Genomic DNA, 27,100 nt, shown 5'->3' on the forward strand with positions numbered 1-27,100 from the left:
GGAAGAGCATTTCCTGGGCAGAACTATGGCCTTAGGGTGGTAGGGATTGATCTCCAAGGGCACTCGGGCCTCCCAAGTGTGGAGAGGGAGAGAGTGACAGCCCCACTGGTTCAACAGACACGAGCTGGGAGGCTGCACTGCAAGCACTGCTGTCATCTGTGCTGTCAGTCTGTTCTCTGATGTGACACAGCAAGAGACCTCCTGAGCTGAGTTATTATCATCTCCAGAGAAGGGGAGAGGCCTTAAAAACTGAGAGGTGTTGATGAAAAACAATCCTGCCACTGTGACAGCTCTGTCAGGACAGCAGGCCTGCAGACATGGAGCCCTCTAGGTCTGGTTTGGCTTCCTCTCCTTGCCAGCTCCCTCCCAGAGCTGGGGGTCCCATGATGGGGCTGCAGCAGCCAAGGCTGGGCCTGTTCTCTGGGCCCAGAGGCCAGTTGTGCCCTGGAGACTGTATAAGTCTTTTGAATTATGAAATTCTCATGTGTCATTTGGAGCTTTTAAAGAAAGCATCGTACTTGAAGGGAGAAGGTACATTAATTCATGGGCAAACCCTTACACAGGGATCCCCATGAAGGGTCTTTCACCTCACCAAAGGGCAGCTAGTGGGGATGAGGTGACATCCTGCTCAAGGCTGATGTTCCATGAGAGAGGGTGACTGCCTGCCTTCCAGCATTGCAGCCTGCAGACCCAAATTCCAGAGTCCTTCAAGTGAAAGCTGGTTCAATGTTTGAGTTACATGATGTCAGGCTGCCAGCAAGCTTCAAAGATTTTCCTACTGACATATGGTCTGCTAGTGTAAAAAGATTTCAGGCAAAATGTACATATAACAGACTTTTTTGGGTGTAATTAATTTTTACATTTACTTAAAATTTATTGTTATGCTATAAATTCTGAAAATTAGAACTTATGCAAGAAATTATAAGATGAAGCATCATCCAACTCCTAAGCTATCCAGGTAAAATGATAGTGTTGTAATGCTCCTATTTTCCAATTTTAAAACTGAAATCTCAACAAAATTATTACATCCATATAGAAAGCTTTCATTTATTATGTATAATTTCTGATAGAAAAAAGTGCCTTTGGAAGAATTTAGTTCCTTTCCATTTTAGGAGACTTTTCCCTGAGTGGACATGCAGTAAGCAAAATCTTTAGACATCAGAGCTATTTTGAATAATTCATACAGAAAATACAGCTTGTGTAATTTAACCTGGCCTTAGCTGCAGAAATGGTTTATCCCAGAGCCTGACCATTTTATACTTCCCAAGTGAAAACTTATTTGCCATTCAAACCAGTACCTTTCACACGCAAGTCCTTTTGTGGGGTGGCTGGCAATGAATGCCACTGTCTTTTGAAACTGCAAATTGGTTAAATCTTCCCCAGTTTTAGTTTATTATCTCATGAACCTTTTGGGAAGGCTTTCAGATAATCACAGATAGGAGTCATATCTTCAGCAGCTTGTTCAACCCATCTTCTCTTTATACAGTGGGTCTTTGGCTAGTATACCCTTTTCTTCCTGGATTAAAGGCTATAGAGTAATAGTAAAAGAATAATCCTAATAGAAGAATTATAGGAAACAACTCCTGAAGTGACTTAACTGCCTATAGATGTGATGAAATTCACCACCTAGGCCTCAGGCACACTGCAGTGAAGCCCTGTCCAGCCTCTCTCCCAACTCCTGTTCAGCCTTCCTGCATTCCAAGCACTGCCCTGGATCCTGGTGTTTTGCAGCAAGCCCCGTGTTATTCTTTGTTCTTTGCCAGATCCTCTCCTTGCTCTTGTCACTCTCTTTGGTGTCACTTCTGGCATCTTGTCTTTTCGGGAGAAAAGAAAGTTTAAATTGTATTTAAGAAGACTAGTCCTATATTCCTTCACTGCCCTCAGGGCGTAACATGGCAGCTAAAATAAAAGAGGTGTGATCATGTCATTAAAGCCAGTGCCTCATTGTCCCTGCATTGGGAGATTGACTTAAACTGACAGGTGTTAACTCTATTATGGTTTCACCCAATTTTTCTCACCCTGATAATGTGTCTTGTAATATGATTTCCTGAAAATAAGTTTGTATTTATTCTACATATAGTTGTTCAGCATATTTTTCCATGCAATATATTACTGTTGAAGCTGTGAAAGCCAACAGAGATTTGTCCAGCAAGCATATGCACTGGACTCCTTCTTTTGCTATTGTCTACAATCCATGAGCGTGTCTGTCTCAGGTTACAATGTAAGATGTAACCAAAAGTATGTATTCTATCATCATCTTCATAAACTGTTAAAAACAGGCAGGGCTGTGTTCTTTATCTCTTCCATGACTCAGCCCTGATAACACCTCCTGGGGATATCTTCTGCCAATGGGCCATCAAGTCTCACTGCATGACTCAAAAATTACATCATCTCACTGTGCAATGCTCCACCCATGGGGAGGAACCAAGCATTTCTACCCGGGTATAATCTGAGTTTGGAACACCGTGAGGAGCCTTACCTACTAGATTCCAAGAGGAGAAGAGCTTCATAACCTCCCTGGACCTTCAGAGGAAGACCAGACCTTTCTACGGGATCAGCACTTCAACAGAACCACATCTATCACTAAAAGAGGACTGCAGCCACCATTTAATGGGACTGCCACCACCACCCCGACTAATAGTGTGTCAGGTTGTATCCTGACTGTCAGTTTAAGCCAGTGTTTTCTGCTTTTATTTTAATTTTCTATTAAATTGTAGTTCTTACTTGAAAGCTCCCACAGGTTTGTTTTCCAACTAGTAGGGTGTCCTCCATCATTTCCTCAGAAAAACTGCTTTTTCTTGTAATTTAGCTTTGATGAAGGGGTAACTCAAGGAAGTTGAAGGCATAGCACCAACATGGTGGAGAGGTTTTTTCTCACCCCGTGTCCTCAAAGCTTTCACGAAATCTTCTCAGATGCTCCCTCAATGTCATCTCCCTCTGTTAGCAAGGCAGGCTAGGGAGCTGCCCTCTCTGATGACATTTGTCCAAGTGAACCCTATACAAACTCTGGCATGAACCAAGAGCCTGTGGAAGGCACCCAAAACTCAGAGATCCAAATACACAGTGTGCTATCTGCCAGGCTTACCTGTTTGCTCCTTCCTTACTCCTCTTTGGACATACCAACAGGTTGCAGTTCTCTGATACTACATACTGAGAAGCCATTAGGTGGTGAGGAGAAAGGTCTGTGGATGGCTCCCATGTCACTAGAACATAGCTGCAAGCTAGAAGTGAGCTCCTGCTCTGATCTTTGTGAGATAAGGTATCCATACAGCTCCCAACATATGCCTTAAGAAGCTGTTAGCTGTTTGTGGGGCAATCTCATTTCTCTCCTTCCTTCCTGCAGGCAAGTAGGAGTCACCCTGAACCTCACGTTCTCTCATGAGCAGTGGTGGCACAAAGGAGACAAAGACTTTTCATACCTCACCACAGAGGATGACATTGAAGATCATCTGGATGATCACACAGGACCAGAAAATGTGTAACAACTATAGGATCACCAGGAAAGCATGTATGAGACAGCTTATGGGGAACAACCAAACTTTTGTAATGAAATAATAATGTACACTGTGGGAAAGAGAGGGAGAGGCAAATCAGAAGACACAAGAGTAAAGAAAGCAGGTTAAGTATCTTCAGACTTACAAGGATTAAGTGTCTTTCTGCAGAATGACTTGGCTGAGGTGTTCCCAGGGCAGAGCTGAGCTGAACCAGGATGGCACCACCAGGCTTCACACTGTGCCCAGCTCTCACAAAGCAAGTCTCAGAGGACCTGCTGAAGCTCTGTATTAAAATCACCAGCAATGCAATAGGCTTTGCAAACAGGTCAGTTATCAGACACCTGCAATGCTCCCTTAGAAGAGACAGGAACTGGCAACATTTCTCCTAAACTAAATCTTAAGAGGAACAATGGGGAAAAGTGAAACCATAAGGAGACCTCACTTAAATAAAAAGATAATGGCTTTTTAAAATGAATTTAGGGAAGAGTTAAGGGCGCAGATGACCAGCTAGACACAGCATTATTTTTAACAAAAGTCACAGAAAGTTGGTATCCTCAGTGATGAGAACAGAAAAGAGGACAGCACTGGGTTGGAAATGGAAAGCAGACAGGACAGAGAGCAGTTCAGCACAGGAGAGAAATGATGAGTTGCTAGTATGTCTTCCTCCACAAATTACCTATGACATGAATAAATTGTATGCTGGGAAACCTTGTTGGACAGAGCATGTAATTGCTCTGCACTTGCCTTCCTCGATCTCTGCTGCTTGCTGTTGGTGCTGAGACGTGCTGATCTCAGGGGACCCTTAGTCTGACACCTCTTACCTTCTTTGTCCTTACATTATGGTACAGCAGTTTGGGATTCTGGGACTTCACACTTAGTAGTGGAGACAACTTAAGTTGTGCTTGTTCTCAGGAAAGTTGCCTCAAGCTTTTAGTGCTTTTCTCTCTAAGGCAGACATATGACCACCATGTTATGAATATGAACGAGGCCAAACTGTCTCTGGAGAAACAGGTCCTCGTTTATTAAAATAGCTGCAAGGAACGGAGTACCTAGGATAAGCCACAAAGCAAGCCAAAAACAGAACAGTGCGCTATCCCAAGTGCACTAGGCCCTCAGCACCAAGCAAGTTTCCAAAAAGAACCCTGATTCAACCTAACTTCCTCCATTTATAGCCCCCTTTGAGTCCAGGATTGGTCCATTTTTGATCCACATGGTGATTGGTCCATTTCCAGGCTTCTCATTGGTCTTTAACACCGTTCATTCAGACCAATCATTTCTGCAGGGCTTTGAATGATTGGTCAGATCTTCCATCCAATCCCTCTTCGACCTCGCCTTGCCCCGGCAGACCACCCTTCCACCAAACCCTGGACCCTTCTCCTAGAACATTCTAATAACCCCCTGCCCACTCTTAACATAATACAATTAATATAACATAATTAATACAATATAATTGAACTATACCCTACTTTAACATAACTTTTACTTATAACAACCAGAATGTGGGACTTGTCATGCAAAGTCAGCCTCATAGGCATCCAGACTAAATGGCAACATGACCATAGTTCAAAACTCAGCATCTTCGGTGGTGGTATGCAGCAAGGGTAGGGACAAAGGACAGCAACAGAGACTTATCCCGTTCTGTGTGTATAGCATGCCCTATTTTTAAAATTCTTCTTGGTGTAACAAATGAAATGTTTGGTTTGAAAGAAAACAGAAAGATTAGACTATAATGCTAGTGTTGTGGAATAAGTTTATGGGAAGTTAGTCACTATCAGCTTTTCCAGGCAGCTTGGCAAAGGTAAAGAAAAAAGAACAACTTCAGCCCAGTTAAAGGCTGGAAGGGCTGCCAGATGTGTGTATCCAAAAGCCGTTCTCCAAGGCTGGTACCTGTGTGTGGCTTCTGGAGGAACCATTGCCATTGCCCTCCCAGCATGCCCTGAATGCCTCATGATTTTCTTGTTTTATTTCAGATCCATGGTGGGCAACTTTAAATTTACTGTGCTGGTTTTTTTTTGGTTTTTTTTTGGTATTGTATCTTAGTAGACTTGAGCTTTAAGGCTTTTTTAGTCTGTTAAGAATTTCTTGGGAAATTCTAACCAGTATGGTCTGCACCTTCTCTCTCTAATAGGAACCAGTGTTTATAACATTAGGAGTGGGAGAAGAGGAGCAGAGGCTGTGGCTCTAGATTAATTAGTAGAATTAATTCATTAATATAGTTAAAACCCTAGGGCTTTTTTTTTTCCCCTGTGTGTTCTTCTGTTCCAGTTGAATTAATTTTTGAACTTGTAGTGTTCTGTTCTCTGCCTTTCCTCCCTCAGCATGGAGGGTCACCTATCCAGGAACTCTAACAACGCATAACACCCACATGCAGAGGACATCAAAATGTTATTCACATTAATGGGAAAATGACAAGCCAGGAGATGATGAAAACCACAGCAAAACCATTAAATACTGCTTCACAGACCCACTTGTATTCCAGGTAATGGAGTATCCTGGCAAGCTGTAGAGAAACAAATTTCTGGATGTCCCTTGTGCCTGTGTTTCCATCTAGGGGCTGAGGGATTTCCCACATCCTGCAAGGATGACCAGGCTTGTAGGGATGTGTCCTAGTCTCTTTGCATCCAATTACCTTTCCCCAAGAGCAGCAGAACAAGTACTTCCTAATTTCTCTGTCACCAACTCACGTGTCCCACTCATGGGCACTGCATTGACATGTGTCATGTGTAGCAATGTGCACAGCTGCCAGGGCTGCCCACAGGCATGAGCACAGGCCTGCAACTGGGACAGCGACTTTTTACACAGGCAACAGTTTTAAACTCGGAGAGATTTAGATTAGATGTTAGGAAGAAATTATTTACTCAGAGAGTAAATAATTGCCAACCTGGCACAGGTTGGCCAGAGAAGCTGAGGTTGCCCCATCCTTGGGGTAGGTTGAATAGGTTTTGGAGAAATCTGATCTAGTGGAAAGTGTCCCTGCCCATGGCAGGGGGGTGGAATGAGATGGGCCTTAAAGTCCTTTCCTACCCCAAACCATCCAGTGATTCCATGATTTCCAGGTGAGGGTAACACCCCTCTAAAATATAACCAGAGGCATCATGGACCAGCATGACTACCATCCCAAACCATATCATATTGTCACAGTAGGAGACAAAGGTCAAAGTGATGGTGGCGATGTGGTGGACAATCTGTTCTTTAAAGTCCTGTCATGAGAGGAGAGATTGTCAGTCTTACCTTGCCCTGGCGGCATCTGATCCTGCACAGTGCTGCTTCACTAGGATGTGTCAAACATCTCCACAAATCATCAGTGCTCCCCACCACACTACAGCTCTCTGAGGTCCTGCACAATCTCAAGAAGAGGATTTTGTCCTTTATGCCCAGTTTATGGAAACCCAGATAAATACCCATGAGACATTTGTAGGTGCAAACATGCTGTAAGATGGATTTTTTTAAGTTTTCGTGAATCAATCTGCCCTTCCAACATTGCTTTCTTAATACCCCATATTTTCTTCCAGATGCCTCCTCTGTGTATTGAAGGCCTTTTGTAATGACAGCAGATTGCCCTTGGCCTGGGGCAGGTCCTACCCATTGGCTATAATGGAGGAGCTCTTCAATTGCCTGTGCTTCTTCAGCTGACTGTGCTGCAAAAGTCACACATACATTTACAGGACCCTCATCAGGGCAGGGCAGGCCAGGTCCCTCCCATCGGGGGGCACAGCTCTGTGGTGCAGGCAGCACCTGAGAGCTGGGAAAGGCTGTGATGTTCACCCAGTGCTGTCCCTTGACCAGTCCCGGGCCCCCAGCACTTCCCCAGCTTGGCAGACAGGAAGGCCATGCCACACACGAGCAGGGCCCAGTGCAGGGTGCTCTGAGAGCTGAAGGGGTTCACATGCACAAGGGGCTTCACAGCAGCACTTGTGCCTTCTCCTTTGCACCCCCAGGGAGCTGACAGTGGGGCAGGGGCATAGGGGGCTGACTGAACCATCTGGTTGTGCTGTGGTCAATCACCTTCCTCTTCACATGCAAGGGCAGGGTGGCCACCAGTGAGCAGTAGAAGGAGAGCTCCAGGAGGTAGAACCAGCCCAATATGGGTGGTGGAGGCTGTAAGACAAATGACAGGCAGTGTGACAGCCCTGCCTAGGCCTGGGTTCAGGAGAGGGGAAGAGTCTTCCTCTTCATTCAACCCATGTTTGGGACAGCAGGTGCTGGTCATGCCTAAATTTTCCTGTTCCCACTGACTTAACTGTTTGCTGATGTACTGACAAGTCCAAAGCCAGGACTAGCCCTGGTCTGTCTGCAACTGAACTGGGAGCAGCTGGGGTCTCCCCTCTTCAGAGACTCAGACACCTCGTCTTTATTCCTGCTTTGAAGTGTCAGATGTCCTGACCCCCTTTTGTGGCACAGACAGCCACTTCCAAAAAGTCTTGGGTGACAGAAAAAGTGAGAAGAGGTGCCTGCTCTGAGCAGAGCTCTCCATGGGCTGTCATGTGGGAGCACATGTGAGGAGCTCATCAAGCAGGTGTCAAACTGTTTGCATAATGCATAATGTGAGGATGAGAGACCAGAGGGGTGTTGAAATAAGACAGGTGGATATAGTGAGGTATGAGTATAAAGCTTTTTGTCATAAGGTGGTGCTGTCTCCATACTTGAAGGTTTTCGAAAGTAAACTGGAAAACCTAAACTGGGAAAAGCCTTAGGTAACCTGATCTGATCTCACAGCTAAGTTCTGCAAGCAGGAGGTCGGACAAGAATCATTCTTATCTCTCTTCCAATATGAATTATCTTGTGATTCCATGTATGTGCTGCTCACTTGTTGTGGAAATTTCAACCAGCACTTGGTGTCGTTCCAAAACCAGGGCTTCTGTGCATAGAGAAGGCAGCAGTAAGAACCCAGTGCCTTTTAATGACACATGAAGACCATGGGAAGAGGTATTGCAAGGACTCAATGTACCCATGCTAGATCCAATCTGGCTCTGAGCTTTGGAGAAACTGGTTGGCAAAATGCATTTATCATTAGTGAATGTACAAGATGTCATAGGGAAAGTTTTTGGAGCAGTGGGCAGCAGCCACAGTCAGGACAGGGTCTGCTCTTGTCTGAGATGCAGGAGCTGTGTGTAGGTATCTGTGGGGAGCACTTACACCAGGATCTAAGACAAGAACAGCAGAGTGACATCACTGACAGCTAGCCATCTCCATCCAGGGAGAAGGGAACTGCTGAATCAGGATTGGGGATGATTCTGCTCCATACCCCTGAATTTGTCCTTCTTTGGCTTTGCACCCACAGTCACGACCACCCATCGTCTTTGGATGGGCTCTTTAAAGTGGCCTGGGACCATCAGCCTCATTTGCAATGAACAAAGAGCCCTTGAAAGGTGTCACTTCACAGCATGACCCTGTTCACATGCTTACATCATACAGAAGAGCCAGTCCAGAGAAGAATGAGGTGAAATAAAATGTAAATCTCCAACTAAAACAGAAAACAAGGAATTAAGACCTCCTCCAGAGTTGAAATAGCTCCCCAGGCTGTGCTCAGGATGCCCACAGGGGAACCTGTGCTTGTGTGGACAGAGATTTGCAGAATCTCAGATCTGCTGGCACATGGAAGCATGTGCTTCAGGGTATTCCCTGCCCAACCAGGCTCTGCTGAGATCCAGCCTTTGCCCAGATTCCTTGGGCATTCCATCAGTGCTAAAGAGGATGCAGTAAGACTACCAAGATGACTCTCCCTGTCTCCTTTTGTTGTGTGGATGTTTGTAGATCACCTATCAGATGCTTATACACCCCAGACAGTGGAAGGCAACAAATTTTTCTCAGTGATGGCACAGGAATACTGGGGCGTTTATAAGTTTCTTCAGAAATGCTGCAGTAGGAAGCAATGCACAAGCTTTCAGGTGGAGAGTATATTTTTTTAAACATAATAACATGATTCAAGCACAGAATAATTTCTTTTTTAGAGGGGGAAGAGGAGTAGATCTCTTACCTGATGGGGGTCTTTATGTACATATAGCATTAAACCTCAAGGTGAGAACCAGAGATAACTTGATTCTCTTGATCAAGACACTTGGTGACTCCTCTCTCCACCATGACTCCATGCATTACTAAGATATGCAGGAAGATTTAATATAAGAGAGCAAACAACTTAGGGAAAAGGAAAGCTGTCAGGATTTTGGTGCTTTCTTGGGTTGTTCAGTTTTAACCTCCCTCTTTCATGGCTTGCACTGCCTCCTAACTGCACTTCATGGATTAATTTTCTGTCCAACCATCCATGCTGACAAGATCTTAAAATTTTAATTTTGTATCAAAATCACCTTTGAAAATAAGTTTAACACATTTTACAAGCGGCTTTTGTGTTCAAAATCCCTCTGAGGGATTTTGAGATTTAAACCTGTTCTCCATCAAGGCCAGTAGACTCTGTTGAGGCAAATTTAACTTTTCAAAGGTAAGTATGGGAAGCTGGCAGTGCTGCAGTGTGGCTCTGTGTGCACTAAGGGGACCTCCCCTCATGGGACAGAGGCTCTGCTCGCAGCCACAGCAGCTCCCTGGGAGTGGGTTTGGGGTAAGGACAGGACAGAGGATGTTGATGATGTGCAGGCCTGCTGGAGGTCTCCATCACCAAAATCTAACCCAACTATCTGGCCTCACAGAACTTCTTCATCAACCTGGGGTGGTCCTGGGCCCCCTGGTCCTGAACCAGGTCTCCACTTTCTGACAGGCAGGTCACTTTGCTTGGCCAGTGCAACCAGCTCCTCCCGGAAAACAGAGCAGGGAGAAAGGACTGAACCTTCTGGGGGCTGTCATTCCCTGTGAGGGAGGAGGAGGGCCTGCTTCTGCCTGTCTACCTCTGCCCAAAGTACACCTTTCTTTGAAAAAATTGTATCAACTCTGTTTGCATTTGTGAACTCCCAGATTGTTTTGGCCATTTTAAAACTCCAATTCAGACATACCTAAATGCAGGTTCAGAAGTAAGCACAGCCTCTCCCTGGTTAAATTTTGTCACCTGTACACAATGGGATGTAATGTCTGGCTATAAAAGTCCAAATACATTTATTTTCATATCTGATACAATTTTGGCTTATAATTATCAGCTATTGATAAAAGCTGAAGATAAAAGAAGTTTCAACTTGGAAAGATAAAGAAATAGACACATGGTTCACTCCATAATGTCAGTAAACCATTCAGCTGTTGAAGTGGCAGTCACAGGCTCAAAGGCATCAATTCTATCATTCTCATTTTCTTCATGAATTCCAAATAACATGATGTGCTAAATAGGTATGATTCGTGCTGACAAAATTGAAACAGTAATCAATATTGATGCAGTAATTAATATTTGGAAATAAAACAGTTTAAAGTTGTAATGCCAAGAAAGAATGGGAGAGGAGGGGTTCCACCCCCCCCCCCCACCCCCCCCTTCCTGCAGATGTTCAAGGACAGGAGAAAATAACAAGAGATAACAGTTACTAAAAATTAACAGAAAGAAAGGGAAATCTGGTTAGGTCCCAGGAAAATGCCAACTATAAGAGATTTATTGCTTTGATGCTTAAATGTAGTAATATGTTAGTCTTGGCTTACATTGTACTGGCTTGGTGCACAGGTGTAACCCAAAGGTGAATTAAAGGACATCGAGGAAGAGGAGAGGCCTTCATCAAAAACGACCTCCAAAGACTGGTGCGACCACCAAAACGAGTGGTGGAGCATGCGCGGTAAAGGTGGTGATGAGGGCGGAGGTAGAAGTGTGATGAATCGAAAATGGGAGGAGATGGCATTGACACATGGCATAAAAGGGGGGAATCTTCATTTGGCAAGCTTGTACGTGAGGTGGCAAGGGTCCAGAGCCCTGCACTCCGTACCCCATGGTTATCTTTTGCTTATGCGCTATTATTGGAACCAAATTATCCTTTATTTTTTATCAAATTATATTGTCAATATATATATTTTCTAAACTATTCAATTAAAATTGTTGCTACCTAAAATAGTTTGGTTTTTTTATGATGGGATAATTGGGCAAACGTAACAATGATAAGAGTTAAGGTTTATAAACTGTGATTAAAATTAATGTAAAGATGAGCTCATGAGCATTTTATAATTAATCTGACAAAGCTTCATCATGATTACAGTAAATTATTTTTTAAAATCAATGCATCAGTGTGAGTCATGATCCAGGCCCAGAGACTGGTGGTGGATGAAGCTAAATCCAGCTGGAGACCAGTGGTTTCCCCCAGGGCTCAGTTTTGAGGCCAGTCACATTTAATATTTTCATTGATGATCTGGACGAGGAGATCAAGGACACCCTCAGTCATTTCACAGATGACACCAAGCTGGGTGGCATGTTGATTTGCTGGAGGGCAGGAATGCTCTGCAGAGGCAATTTGACAGGCTGGATCAATGGGCCAAGGCCAACAAGGCAAAGGGCCGGGCCCTGCCCTTGGGTCACAAGAACCCCATGGGACAATCCAGGTTTGGGGTAGAGTGGCTGGAAAGCTGCCTGGTGGAGAAGGACCTGGGGGTGCTGGTCAATAGTGGCTGAACGTGAGCCCAGGTGGCCAAGAAGGCCAATGGCACCTGGCCTGTACCAGCCACAGTGTGGCTGCAGGACCAGGGCAGTGACTGTCCCTCTGTGTTAGGCACTGGTGAGGCCCCACATCAAGTCCTGGGGTCAGTTTTTGGCCCTTCACCCCAAGAAGGTCACTGAAGGGCTGGAGCATGTCCAGAGAAGGGAGCAGAGCTGGGGAAGGGTCTGGAGCACAAGGCTGATAAGGAGCAGCTGAGGGAGCTGGGAGGGCTCAGCCTGGAGAAAAGGAGGCTCAGAGGAGACCTTCTCGCTCTCTACAACTCCCTGGCAGAAGTAGAACAAGATGAAATGGCCTCTAGTTGTTCCGGGAGAGGTTTAGATTGGAAAAACTTCAAGCCCTGGCACAGGCTGCCCAGGACTGTGGTGGAGTCCCCATTCTTGAAGAGATATAAAATACAGGTAGATGTGGTACATGGGGACATGGCAGCGCTGGGAGAATGGCTGGACTTCATGATCTCGGAGAGCTTTTCCAACTTAAATGATTCTGTGATTCTGAAGGACTTGGAGTTCTGCCAAAACTAAGCAGCCTTAATAGACTCTACCCAAAGGGTAGAGCCAGAGCCAGCAGCTGTCACAGCAGCTGCTGTGTTTGACACGCAGCAGGTCAGGGGTGCTGGGATTGCAGCTGCTGAACATGTTGGAAGCTGCTGCAATATCTGTTGGTACATCTCTTCCCTGAAGGGTGGCAAACAGCAACTGCCTGGCTTGTGAGGCTGGTTGGCCTGGCCTGGGGACAGAGAGAAGGTGTTGCTTGCCTGGGCTTTTGGGACAGTGGGACACAGGAGACACTCACCTTCTTTGGGGTTCTGCCCAGCAGAATGTAGGAGCCTTCCAGTGTGGCATTGGTCTGAACTTCGGGCCTTTGCTTGTCGCTCACCCCCGTGCCCTGCCCAAGGGCAGAGTCAGGGCTCTGTAAGAGGAAGGAGCTCTGGCAGGAGAGGACCTGTGTGCCCACACTGGCAGCCAGGGTCAGCCAACAGGAAGATGCTGCCAGTGCCATGCTCTGTGCTGGATGTAGAGCCCCAGCACCAGCAGAGTGCTCCCACACCTGGCTCAGGGTACAGCCCAAGGCTCCCAATGCTGCTCCAGTGCACACTCAGGGCTTGGTACCTCTGCTAGGTCCATGCTCTTTCTTCATAAGCACAATGGCACCAAAGCACCAAAGCAAAGGTGGAGTGGAGACAACAGTAACGATGGCTAAATAAGCAATAATTAATTTTGCTGAGGCAATAGGACACAGAGCATGCCTCTGTGTTGGAGTATATGCTGGCCCTCCTTACTGCGCTCCTGAGCAGTCCAGAGGATGCTACAACAACAGTCTGCAAGTGTCTGAGTGTCCCAGGGGCTCTGTATCCAGGGTACCTGACCACTGTCTGCAGCAGGAGCCAAGGACAGAACACATGGGAATATGCTGGTTCCTGCAGGAAACCGCAACAAAGCTCTAGTGGGAGGCATTGTGTCTTAAATCATGTTGTTTCTAGGAAGCCAAGCAGGTGCAACATGCCTTCCCTTCTTTGAGGGAAGACCTGATGACCCTGGAATTAACTCTGGCTCTTCCTACAGCCCTCATCTGCCTCATCTTCTTACGTGGCTGTGCACTGCAGGCAGGAGCCAGCACTTGGGGCAGATGGGTCAATGCTCCCCGCCTCCTCCAGGAGAGACCCTCTGTCCCAGCTTAGGGCAGGTTTGCTGACCACAGCTTTGATACTTCATGTCCTCCCCTTTTCCCCCCCCTGGAGTCCTGCTGTGCCTGGTGGGAAGCATACTGGCAGTTCTGCCCACAGGGGCACACAGCCCTGCTTTAACTGACCAGCTTCCAATTTTCTGAGCATGAGGTCTGATCTGCACCTCCCCACATGTCAGTCCTTGTTCCTGAAAAAGGGGCTCAAAGCCCTCTCTGAATCCATCTCATGGGATGAGCAATGTGGATCTGCCTCATTTCCACAGACAAGTTCTGGGAAGGTACTAACCAGTCCTCAGGCTCCCTGGGGGTGACAAGCCTGCAGCTGGGACCCTGGAGTGGATCATCACCCCTGGCAGAACTGGGGTTCTCTGGTGTCAGGAGGAGAAAGTGAGGCAGAGCTGGGCAAAGAGTGGTGTGAGCAAAGAGGTCCCATGGCAGCCCTAGGAGCTCTGGGGTAGGGAGCTCACACAGCACCTTCAGAAGCATCCTCTAGGATCAGGCTGAACCCTGGCTCAGCTAGGGGCTTCCAGCACTGACATACCCAGTAAATCCCTTATCTGTGCTGCAAGCTGCCTTATCTGTCTTGGACTGTCTCCAGAGGGACCCACCCACAGCTAAGGTGTGACTGAGAGATTGACTTGTCTTTTCACAACTACAGGTACAGGAGAGAGGGAGGGCAGGGGAAAGAGCTGCCATACCATACAATTCCATATGGTATGAAAAGCAGAGAGATTCATAATTCTTGGGGACAATCCCAAGTGCACTTTGTAGTGGTCAAGAGGCAGGCAAGGATTATTCTGGAGCAGCCCTGCAAAACTGGTGGCAATCAGCACAGGAGAAACCAGAGGTGCTGCACTCGCCTTTCAAAGATGCATCAAAGATCAATAATGGGGCACCAGGGATGCAGAGCAGGAGGTGCTGAGGCTGTGGGTACTGCAGACCCCTTCAAGTCTTCCCAGATAGCTCCAGGTGGCAGGCAGTATTCATGGTGCCAGGACCCCTCTGACACTCCCATTCTGGTCAAGACAGTGGGCACAGAAACCAGTGGCTGCCTGCAGCAAGCAGGTATTAGTAAGGCATAAAGCTCACTGCTAAATCAGGATTCCCAACTCAACAGCTCATCACTCACTGTCCCAATCTCTTGCTCAATCCCATGAGTATGTCAGACCAGTTGAAATATCATCACTTGTTTTGACATGTCTGTGAGCTTGGAGGTCGGGCAAGATGTCCTAGTACACAAGAGTAACTTAGAGGGTGTCAAGGAGGTGGCTGATTTCAATTTCACTCTGTTTCACAGATGACACCTACCTGGTGACACTATCAGCAGAGTTATCTCTTTTGCCCCCTCTTTCTTTCCCTCTCATTCTGCAAAGCCCTCATCTCTTAATCAGCTCTGACACCCAGCAGAGGGTGTGGATGGAGGTCCCAGGGGAGACTGTCTACATCCATTAAAATCTTCTGGCATCTTCAAGGTCCCAGCAGTCCCAGTTTTGGTTCCTTCATCCTGGCCAGTGACATCCCATATCCTCTTTGCATTTTGAATCCTCATATACTGAGCACAAAGCTGAGGCACTGCTCCCCAGAGCAGTTCTGGAGTGCTCACACACAGACCAGAACTTCAGGACACCCTTTCTCCTGCATCACCTTCCTCTGCTCCACTCAGCTTCACCTGTGTTCTGTCAGTCTCTCAGCGCTGTGAACTGCAGCAGACAGCCTGCAACACCATCATGAAGAACCTTCATTATCAGCTGATTTTGCTTTGTCTTTCCCTCCCCCTTTTTGGGGGCACCTGCACCGATACAGAGTTGCAAATGACCAGTGTTGGTCTCTCATACTCAGCTCAGGTGGGTTTCCTCATCAGGCTGGTGAGGGACCTTTCTGAATGCCTTTGCAAAGCTGAGCAGGGTGCAGGTTCTCTCCACTAGATGTGCTCACCAATTCTTTGGGGTAACTCCAGCAGAGTGAGACAACTTCCCCACAGAACCCCCCGCCCTGTGGGGACTCTTTCCTATTATGTTCACACCTATTTCCAAAAATTCTATTGCGGTAACCGTGACTTTAAAAATCCCGCCTGCGCCGCCTCTTTGCCGGTAGCAGACGGAGCGGCAGGGAGCGTGCGCGGTTTCGCGGCTCGGCGAGCGGGAGCCGCTCCGTCTCAGGGACGCGCTGGATCGGCGTTCAGCTCTGCCAGAGGCGGATAAAAAGGCACGGCACCAACAGGCAAGGATGGGAGAGTGTCCCTCCGACCGGGACTAGTCCAGGTTTTATTCCAGAACGCGGAGTAACAGCCAGGGGGAGCTGCCGGATTGAAGGGCGACGGGGGGAGGGAATACACGTGTTATATGGGAGAGCTCAGACAGGCAGCGAATGGGAGCCCACGGTGAGCGCGGGCTTTTCAGAGAGACAGGACGGGAAGCCAACCGAGAGAGCTCAAAGGTGAGACCCCAGTCCCCGGTCCAATAATTCCATGTATACCCCCGAAGTTTCTGGATAAAAGGGGGGCATTTGGGGGTGACAGAAAGGGCGCGAGTTTCCAAGGTAACTGGTGATGGACAGATAACTGGGAAAGAGGGGGAATTCCAGACAGAACCATTATACAGAAAAAGGGGGTAACAGAACATTCCAGCTTAAACCGGGGGAGCATAATAACACAACATTCTATCACATATAATACTATCTACTGCTCTGACCAGTCTTCATGTCAGACTACAGAAGGCTGAAGTTTCTTACATTCCCACTGGAACCTTCTTAAATTTTTCTGATAACAAGATGATTTGAAACAAAGAACAGCATTCCACAGTTGGTAGTTGAACTCCTTTAAGTGCAAATTTCCTCCTGCCAGTGGGTTTGAAGGTTTGCTGTTACTCAGGTAATCTGTGTGCTAGGTGACATTTTCTCCCCTGTTGGCCTGAAGTGGATCCTCTTGCAATATGTTCTCAGTGAGATGTCAGGTATTGAACCCTCTCTCCCTCAGCTGGGGAGCCACACAGGGCAGCTCACTGCATTTCTTGGCTCTAGCCTGACCTATCCCTGTGTTGCTGCTGTCTGCCACCATCATTTCTGAATCCAGCCATCTTGTCAGTGTTTCATATTGCCTTTCAAGTTGTTTCTCAGGATATTTCTTGGCCTGCTTACATTCATCTGACAAAGTTATAGGTCCCTTCCCTTGTTTAGACATGACTTCAGCTTTTTGAACAAGGCCTTGTCTTTATTTGCAGGCACTGTGTCTGCTGTACCTGTGAGAATGAGAAAAGCAATGCTGTTCCAAGTGCAGCCATCCAAGAAAAGGTTCCCTTGGGCATACATTTCTGAATGAAATAATGTGAAATAACATGATAATGGAGATCTTTGAAATTTACTGTGTGCAGGAAGAAGGAAACAACCGTGCCAAATTATTCTTAAAATAAGATCCAAAATGGCAGCAGATGTCCATGATTGGACAGCAGATTGACGTCAGCCATAATTTTGGGCTAGAGCAGCCTGAGGGCCACACTGTGGCAGCCTTGACTCACTCACCTCATAGCAGCCTGGAAGCATCTATATATGCTCTTTTTCTCATGGCTCACCTGGAGCTGGATGCCTCATCGCCCACAGCTGCTCACTAACATTATGTGGGCACACACTGTGTGATGCACATCTCATCAGTGCATATGGGGGATAAAAGTATGGGGAAAAGAGAGTCAGGCCCTGCTTGGTGCCCAGTGCTCCATCTGGAAACAGAACTCTCCATTAGAGAGTGAGTCCTTTGAGGAGAAGCTGAGGGAGCTGGGGGGGCTCAGCCTGGAGAAAAGGAGGCTCAGGGTGATCTTCTCTCTACAACTCCCTAACAGGAGGATGCAGCCAGGTAGGAATTAGGATGACAGGAGCAGAGGAAGTGGACTCAAGCCATGCCAGGAGAGGTATGGGTTGGACATCATGAAGAATTTTTTCATGGAAGGGGTTGTTAAACATTGGAATGGGTTGCCCAGGGAGGTGGTGGAGTCTCCGTCCCTGGAAGTAATTAAGAAGTGATTGGACTCTGCTCTGATTGACAAAGTGGTGACTGGTCACAGGCTGTACTTGATGATCTCAGAGGCCTTCCCCAATCTAATGGATTTGGTGGTTCCATGATATGCTCTGCTGGGTTTCTCAGCAGACAAGTGACAGACTAGCTGCAAGTTATATATAACAGTTCTATAACAGTTGTTCTGTGGGGGGAGCTGTGATGCCCCATGTGTGAAGAGAGAAGGGGATGGATACACTAAAGTCTTAAACACTGTCACACTACTCAGAAGCTTCCCAGCCCTCGAGCAAACATAAAGAGAGAAGGTGGAGGAGCAGGGAGAGAGCTGAATGCTTCTTCAAGCCTTAGCAAGTTGATGGCAAGAAAACAAATTCATCAGCTGATCTGCCTCGATGACTCATGACTGTTATGCTCAGCTAAAGGCAGCACTCAGTAATTCTTGCTCAAATCCAACAGCTCTCCTGTATCCTTGATGTATCTTTCATAAAAACCAGATTTGCCTCCTAACAAGCTTATCTCAATCTTCAAGGACACAACAAAGCCCTGAGGGTCAAATCCAGCAGGCATTAACATACACTGGCTCCATTGGGCATTATGCAGACTCTGGGAAGAATTCTGCTCCTAGGAGGAGAGGTGATGTGATTTTACAACAGGGAGCTTTCCTAGCCTCCTAAAACCTCAGAAAAAAAGAAGAATAGATATTAATTTCTCTCCTCCTACTCTTGCAAGGCCAAAGCACCTCCCCAGTGTTGCCATCTTGGACTTGCCATTGTCCTGGCAGTACCAAGTAACCTGGCCTGCCCCTAAGTCTAGTGTAGGGGTGTTCCAAGTTGTCCCTTGTTACAGGGCCAAACACAGTCTTACTAACAGGAGACAAACGTGGCAGCTGCAGGTCTTTACTGGCATGGCTCAGTGTGGCTGTGTGTCCTGTGCAGGCAGCATCTTCCCCTTGGCAATGGCACCCACATGGGTCTCCCTCATCACACATCCACCTGTAAGGTGCAGCCAGCCAGGTTTACCTCCTGGTGGGTAAAGAAGTAGAAAAGAGACCAGACGATCAAACCTTTAAACGTAATTTATAAAGAACATTTACATTCAGTAGTACAAAATGATGTAGCATTTCAATATCCCTCCTGAGCACAGCACCTGCAGAGAGGTGGGACCATACGCTCAGATCACAGCATACACAACATGTGCTTCCAACTTTCAATTATCACAGAATTACAGAATTTTATGTGTTGGAAGGGACCCACAAGGATCATTGAGTCCAACTCCTAAGTGTTGAGAAACAGCTGTCTGGACTTCCCAGCTCTTCCAATGTGATTTGTGGTACTCCCAGCTCTTCCAATGTGATTGTGGGTACTCCTCCAGCCTGGGCTTTGGAGCTTAGGGGCAGTAAGTAGGGACTGAGATCCACACATTACAAAACTGGTCACTGGCACAAAGAGTACTTCCTTTGAGAAGAGCATGTTTTATCTTATGCCTTTCCAAAAGTTTTCATTTCACTATACTCAGTTTTAATTTTTTGAGTGTATACAGGGCACCTGTTTTCTCAGAAGAGGTATCCCAGTGATAAGATTTGTTACTCGTCGGCCATAATAATTACTGGCAATAGGCCAGGGCCTCCAGAGGCTGATCCAGGCTAAACAGATTCCTATCAAACATTAGGTGGGTAAAACTTGACACTGCCAGAGTTACCCACCATCTTATTTTTAAAGTATTTTTCAAGATTAACACATTTGACAACAATTATGGTACAGTCTTAATACAAGTCAAACCACTTTGATCCCTTGCTATCTGTTTTGAGGCTACAACCTATAGTAAGCTTTTACTGAAGGAAGACAAAAAACTTCCTTCAAATATCCACTGGCTATAAACACTTCGGTTTATGGGAAGCAGGAATTCAGCTACAATACTGCAATTGCACTCCAGGTTATCTACACAGTGAGCAAAACTGTTTGTACAGATGGTGGCCTGGGCTTGCTGGAGGCCAGGCCAGCAGCACAGGACAGCAGCTATCTTTCCTTGGCATGGCCATTGGCACGGTGGGCTCTGTTGTCCAGGGGCTCAGATCCGTTCCTCTGGATGTAACCATTGCTTGTGACGTTGCTGAAACACGTGATCCCATTTTTCTCCTTTTCTCTAATTTTATCTCTTTCTTCATCCTTGTCACTTTCTTCTGTGTCACTTCTCATGTCCTTTTCCATCTACAAAGGCAGGTGAGTGAGAAGCCAGATAAACACAGCAGTTGCACAAGCAGCAGTGATGGCTGAGCCACAGGCTGACCATGCACCTGCTGCCTCAGCCACTCAGCACAGGGTCCCTTCAGCTTTCACATTACCCTTGGGAGCAGATTCTCCCTGCCTCTTTGCTTTCAGTCTCACTGGAATCTCATCTGTGACCCTGATACACATTCCTGATACACGTAATTCCTGAAATTAGGAATTACAGGCTGTGAAGCAGAGCAAAACCACAAATGCCCAGGACTGAGGACAACTGTGGAGAGCCTGAGGAGATCCACGTTGCTGCCCTGGTCATCGGCACGAGGGAGAAGGATGGGGGAGGCAGTTAGTCAAGCTCATTTACACTTTCCAAAAGGGACAAGGAGCTTTCTGCCTACATGCCTGGGTGGCTGCAGGCTGACAACACTTGGGACAGGCTGGAAACATGCTTCCCAAAGGCTCAACACAAAGCCACTCCACTCTGACTGCATTCAGGTTTATGGTCAGGTTTTTCCTCTTGCTGTTTATTGACTGAGAGACCTGTAATCCACTTCTAAGTATTTAATTATCTGCCTTAAAAGGAAGGCAAAAAAGAAATAATGGGATAAAATGACAGCTTAGAAAAAAGCAGCTCAGCACTTCTTGGCTTCTCAGGCTGTCTCTACTCTGCCATATAAGATGCCAATATTGGGGACAAATTCACAGTGTCACACTCCTTGTTGGACAGAGAGGGAAAGCTGCAAACCCCTTCTGTGACCTCAGCTTTAGAAACTGCTCAGGGGAAAATCAGGTGCTGCCCAGAAATTTAGTCTCCATTTATGGCTGTCCATTCTTCTTGAGATCTCCCAAATCATACTGAGAACTCTATTTCAGCTCATGCTCTTTCCAGAGATCACTACAACCAGATGCAGACAGGATTTGTAAAAATCTAAATTTGCACTGAATTCACTCTGCCTCCAAGGACAATATGAGTGGGAGATAGGATCTGCTGTGAACAACCTGCACCTTAGATCACTCTGGAACTGACAGATCAGGAAATATGCAGGAGTCTGGACCTGCAGCATAAGGACAAATAATAGTCAATATTTCTAAATATATCCATTTATAGCCAGAGAATGTGGCTGAGGCCTTAAATCTGGCAAGATTCCCAAAGGAACTATAAAGCTCCTCCCTCTATGAGGGAATGAAACTTGTACTTCAGTATCTAGGCTGAGTACTAATTACTTGGGATTAGGAAACATCATGTGAGAAGGTGGTAAAGATTATTCTGTAGCCAGAGAGGAAAACTGTGGAGACCAGAAAGGCCTGCAAGAAGAACATGAACTGATTGCAGCAAAAGTTTTGTAGCTCTCAAAGAGAGAATGTCCCGTATTCTTGCTGATATTGCTTTGGGCTACTAAATATTGTCATTGAAACGGATCTGTTTAGGAGAATTCTTTTCTGCTTTTTACTGCTCAGTACAGAAAGTTTTCAAATATATTTTATATCAAATCTGGCATATCCATTTTAGATAAAATAGGAAAAATTCTGGATATGCTTCAGGATTTTCTTCCCTGATGGTTCTTTACTTTCTAATAAGACTATTTATTACCCCATCATTTTAAATGACAGTAACTGCAGTGGTAATTCAGCCCATACAAAAACTAGGAAAACAGAAAAAGGCTGTATTCAGTTGTATCTTCATTTCCGGCCCTGTTTCCTGATCTGCTAGTAATTTGCTCTGTGCTACTTTAAGGGAAGGCAGGTAAATAAAATGGGGACAATCAGGATAAAGAAGAACCTTTAATGGTTGCTCTCAGTTCCTGTAAGACAGAATTCTTCAGTTGGATACTAATAAAACAAATCATCCTGGGCTCTGAGGTCACTTCCCACAAGGCACTGACTGGTCACCTTTGGACTTTATCCTTGGCATGTGGCCAGTCATGGCTTTGATTTTGGGAACATACTGAGCAGCACTTTGGTTGCACAGCAAATACTACAGGCCAGAAAGAGTGAGATGCGGGATGCATTCCATTTCAGTTTATACAGCTGGAGCTCAGATACTCATCTCTGATTGCTTTGTGCCTGTTGAGCAGCACTGGCAGGTGAAGTATGGAATGGATCTAATTTGGGCATGCCTGTTGCCTTCCACTGCTGGAAGAAGAGCCCAGGCAGCTGGTTTAGACAGAAATACCTACTGTGTGAAATCTACAGCACCATAACACAATTGTAATCAAAAATCCTGTACAATAAGGGAAACACTTTTGCACTGACCTCACCAGTCATGACAATTTCCTCTTCCTTGATTTCTTAGTCTCATTACAAATGCAAATCACACTGCACAAAGTGTTGGGATTTTTACTCAGATGTCACTGGCATTGTTCACAGACATCTCTCCTGGAGTCCAATCCATATTTTTCTTGAATATAAGCATCAGAAGTGGACCCAGTATTCATAAAAAATTTTTTGGTCAACTTTCCCTAATACAACTGAGTTTCCTTCTACCTCACTGTTGGAAATATGCATGTATAATTTCAATAGAACAATAAGGAATCCATGCCAGATGGACCCCTGTATTCTCAAGCAGTCCAGGTGGACCCTCCCTCCCCATGTGATGTAAAGGACAGTACAAACTGATGCATACCGTGCCCTGGAGGACGAACTTGTAGACCATGTGAATAATTAGGCAGGACCAGAAGACATGGAGCAGCTGCAGAATCATCAGGAGAACATTCACAAAGTAGTATCCAAAGAAGGGCTGGAATATCTCCATGGAGTAATAGTAGGTGTTATAAAGCACTCTGCAAAACAGAGGGGATTGCGGTGCAGGGAAAGCATGTTGTTAACAGGGCCACAATTAAGCCCCAGAAATTTGTAGTCACAGAGGAAGTTTCAGATCAGCCACTTCCATCTATACCTATCCCAGTTCTCAGTTCCCCACCTGAAGTACACAGGATGGAGCCAGGGCTCCAGGACTGCTCTATGAACCCAAAGAGCAGCCTTTTTACCCCAAGGCAGGTGCAAAGGGGAGGAACCCATGCTCCAGGACAAAAACCAAAGGCTGCAGCCCCCAGATAATCCTCCTGTCTCTCAGGAGGCAGCTCCTCCATGTCCCCTCACTGAGCAGACTCACGTGTAGGGGTAAATGACCAGGCGGCTGATCAGGAAGACAGCTGAGAAGATCATAAAGAGGCTGTCACAAGTTTTTTTCCACTTCATGTAATTGAATATCTTAGTTGGCTGGAAGGAAAAAGAACAATTAAACTGCAGCCAAGACAGCATCTGCACACACTCCAGGGGGTTAATGAGACATGTATGACACAATCTGCGTGCAGGTAACCACAGCTCTGCCCAGCTCTCAGCTGGGCACCCTTGGCTGGGTCAGCAGAGCAGCAGAAGATCTGTGGAACACCCCAGTGCTTGGCCTGTGTTAGACAGAAGGACATTCTGTGACTGAAGAGCACCATTGCTGATTAGGCTCTGCCTGGCTCACCTCTAGGAAGCAATCAGAAGCATCATGAATCACCATCACCAGTGTCCCAATGCGGATGTAGTTGGCACAGTATGAAAAACTGATCAGGAAGATGGTTGCAGCATGATGGACTATCTGCTCCTTGAAATCCTGGTGAGAAGGGGAACAGCAGAGAATAAAATGCATAATGTACCTCCTGCTCCAGTCTAAACGTGGTGCCTGCAGGTAGCAATGATATCTCTCTACCTAGTGACTAAGAAACCTCCCTCTACAAAGTCTTACCCACATAATTATTTTACTAAATGTATTCTAGAAATGTAGGCAACCAGGAGACCCAGGAATGAAGAGCTCATGGTGTAAACTGAGGATCTCACAACAAAGAACATTCTTTCCCTCCACCAGCCATGGCCTGATGCTGCACCCTGTCTGTTGGGACACTGGCACCAGGAACACAAGCAGCTTTACTGGCAGAGAACCACCTCTTTTCCCATCTCTATGATCAGTGCAGCCTGGAAGAGTTACAAAAGAGCAATTTTTATATTTGGATTTTAAGTTTGGATTGAGAACTCTGCAGTACTTTGCACCTTTCTATATCAGGGCTAGTGTTCTCCACTTCCAATGAGTGGTAATGAAAATTCCTGTGAATGAGCAAGGAGAGACTGCCACAAAACCTTGATTGTCACTATACACATGCTCTTCGAGATCACTCTCCTAAGTGTTCAGCTTGAGTCCTGTTTGTACTTGATTCTCCCCTGAGACTGCCACTCACCTTCCTCTTCACATCAAAGGGCAAGGTGAAGACCAGTGACCAGTAGAAGGAGAGCTCCAGCATGTAGTACCAGAACAGGGAGGGTTGGAGAGGCTGTGAGAGAGGGAGAGACAGGGAAACACCCATCAGATACATTAGTGCAAGGGCTGCAAGTGAAAACTCCTTCCAAGGCAAAAGACAACTGTAGTGGGTTGATGCTGACTGGATGCCAGGCAGCCACCAAAGCCACTCTGTCACTCCCCTGCACAGCTAGACAGAGGAGAGAAAATATAACAAAAGGTTCATGAGTTGAGACAAGGACCAGGACAGATTGCTCATCAAATCTAGTCATGGGCAAAGCAGACTCTAATTAGAGATATGAATTAAGTTAATTGCTAACAAAATCAGAGCATGATCATGAGAAGTGAAATAAACCCTTAGAAACACCTTTCCCCCTGCCCCTCCCTCCTTCCCAGCTCTACCTCAAACACCAGTGATGCAAGGACAAGGGAATGGGGGTTATGGTCAGTTCATCACCCATGGCTTCTCCTGCTGCTCAGGGAGAGGAATGGTTTCCCTGCTGTGCTGTGGGGTCCCTCCCATGGGAAGCAGTTCTTCATTAACTTCTCCATTGTGAGTCCAGCCCACAGGCAACAGCTCTCTGTGAACTGGCACAACATAAGTTCATCCCATGGAGAACAGTCTTTCCCAAACTGCTGCGGCATGGGTCACTCTTCCATGGGGTGCAGTCCCTCAAGGACAGGCTGCTGCAGCACAGGAGCAGGGCTCCTCTCTCCATGGGCCTCCCACGGGGCCACAGCCTCCTCCCAGGCATCCCCCTACTCTGGTGTGGGCTCCTCTTCCACAGGCTGTGGTTGGATCTCTGCATCCCCTGTGGATCCCACAGGCTGTGGGTGGATCTCTGCATCCCCTGTGGATCCCCATGGGCTGAGTGGATCTCTGCATCCCCTGTGGACCCCCAAGGGCTGTGGGTGGACCTCTGCATCCCCATGGATCCCCAGGGGCTGCAGGGGCAGAGCTGCTTCACCCTGGTCCTCAGCACAGCCTGCAGAGGAACCTCAGCTCTGGTCCCTGGAGCACCTCCTATCCCTCCTTCTCCACTGACCTTGGTGTCTGCAGAGTTGTTCCTCTCCCATGTTCTCAGCCTGCTCTTCTCTGGCTGCAAGTGAATTGCACAACTGTGCAATAACTTCTTCTTTTTTTTTTTTTTTTCCTTCATTTTAAATCTGTTATCACAGAGGTGTTACCGCTATTTGTAATTGGCCCAGCCTTGGCCAAGTGGCAACTTGGAGCCACCAGGGATTGGCTCTGCTGGACACGGAGGAGGATTCTGGCAACTTCTTACAGAAGCCACCTCTGTAGCCCCCTGCTACCAAAAACAGGCAGCGAAAACCCCAATATTACAACCAAATCAACAAAGCAGGCTCCCGCAGCTACAGGGGGAAATAGTTCAACTGAACAACACACTCACTTACTAAATGTCATCTGTGCCAAGATTAAATCAAACAGCAGGGGAAATTCAACTTTACCACACCATGTCAAACATTTAGGGAACCACCATGAAGATCATGAATATTTTTAGGATTTCTTCAACATTATTCAGATTCCTGAGCAGACAGTAGAGAGTTTTAAAAACTACATAAACCAATTCATTATGGTGGAAAAGGAGTAGCTGAATAAACCATTCCCTTTTTAGGCTTGAAGATGCTTCAGATACCCTGCACTCTGTCACAAATTTTCCAATTTAATCAAACTAATGGGGGGAAAATCCAACCCCAGCAGGAAATGTAATTCACATTCTTTTGGGTAAATTATCTGGGCTTTTACAGCTGGGAAACAGAAAGCTTAGACCCACTCAGCAAGATTTTGTTACTTAACAAGCAATTTTTGCTGTTGTTGCATTACATGACCTCTTTAAACCTGAATCTATTTGATTAATAGTTACTATGACTAAAGTGGCTTTGCAACCATTTTCAAAGGAGCATGAAGTATCGTGCTCCCTAATACCAACTGGTTATTTATGGCCTTCATAAATTTTAGTTTGTTTTCCTTTGTAGCACCAGCAATTGGCCACAAGAGGAAGCACACCTGGATGCCCTGGGGCTTCCAGGGAGGATATGAACATCTCCCTAGCTGGTATGTGCTGGTCACCCTCCAGGTTATCCAAACAGGAGCTCTGGATCAGAAGCTATTTTTTCCCCCAAAGATCAGACTATTTGGGAGAACTGGTATTTCTTTTGTCATTGTCTGTAGCACGGTGTGGTCTGTTTAGTAGAAATTGTAATTAATACATTTGTTGTTCCTGCTAATACACAGGTTTGTCCTTGACTTGCTTTTTCCCAGTGGGACATGACCAACCCTGGTTTTGGTCTTTTCTGGTTGTTACAAATGTTGGAAAATGAGTGTGTTGGATTTACATGGAAAGGTTTTGCTAGTGGGGTAAGGGCAGGGGTGGCTTCTGTGACATGCCAGAAGCTGCCCCCTGTCCAACAGAGCCAGCTCCAGACACCTCCAAGATGGATGTGCCACTGGGTCCATAAATGATAGTGGCAGCAGCTCAAGGACAATGTATTTAAGAATGGAAAAAAACTGCTGGGCAAGAGTGGTGTGGAGAGAGGAGTGAGAATATGAGATACAGCTCTGTAGAGCCTCAGGTCAGCGCAGGAGGAGAAGGAGGAGGAGGAGGTCCTGGTGGTGGAGCAGAGACTCCCCAGCAGGCCATGGTGATACAGGCTGTGCCCCTGCACCCATGGAGGTCCACAGGGAGCAGAAATACACCTGCAGTCCCTGAAGGACCCCTGACTAGAGCAGGGGGACGTGGCCTAAGGAAGCTCTGAGCCTGTGGAGACCCTGTGCTGGGGCAGGCTCCTGGCAGCACCTGTGGACCTGTGCTGGAGCCAGGATGGAGCAG

The 27,100-nt window shown here is 46.5% G+C and overlaps 1 protein-coding gene and 1 pseudogene across 2 annotated transcripts in view; both read right to left on the minus strand.

Moving 5' to 3' along the window:
• Window positions 1-1,633: 1,633 nt before the first annotated feature.
• Window positions 1,634-14,759, minus strand: LOC118697160 (ceramide synthase 4-like; annotated as a pseudogene).
• Window positions 14,760-18,807: 4,048 nt separating this feature from the next.
• The window catches only part of LOC118697123 (ceramide synthase 4-like), a 44,512-nt gene continuing 36,219 nt past the window's right edge, over window positions 18,808-27,100 (minus strand). For both annotated transcript variants that reach the window (XM_036399629.2, XM_036399630.2), the window contains exons 7-11: window positions 24,190-24,282; window positions 23,442-23,570; window positions 23,082-23,188; window positions 22,593-22,749; window positions 18,808-19,954 (exon numbers count right to left, since the gene is read on the minus strand). In XM_036399629.2, the coding sequence (XP_036255522.1) occupies window positions 19,763-19,954; window positions 22,593-22,749; window positions 23,082-23,188; window positions 23,442-23,570; window positions 24,190-24,282 (678 nt within the window). In that variant the 3' untranslated portion in view covers window positions 18,808-19,762. The remainder of the gene's footprint in view (window positions 19,955-22,592; window positions 22,750-23,081; window positions 23,189-23,441; window positions 23,571-24,189; window positions 24,283-27,100) is intronic.

The sequence above is a fragment of the Molothrus ater genome, chromosome 26 (genome assembly GCF_012460135.2).
Source record: "Molothrus ater isolate BHLD 08-10-18 breed brown headed cowbird chromosome 26, BPBGC_Mater_1.1, whole genome shotgun sequence".
Classification (NCBI taxonomy): domain Eukaryota; kingdom Metazoa; phylum Chordata; class Aves; order Passeriformes; family Icteridae; genus Molothrus; species Molothrus ater.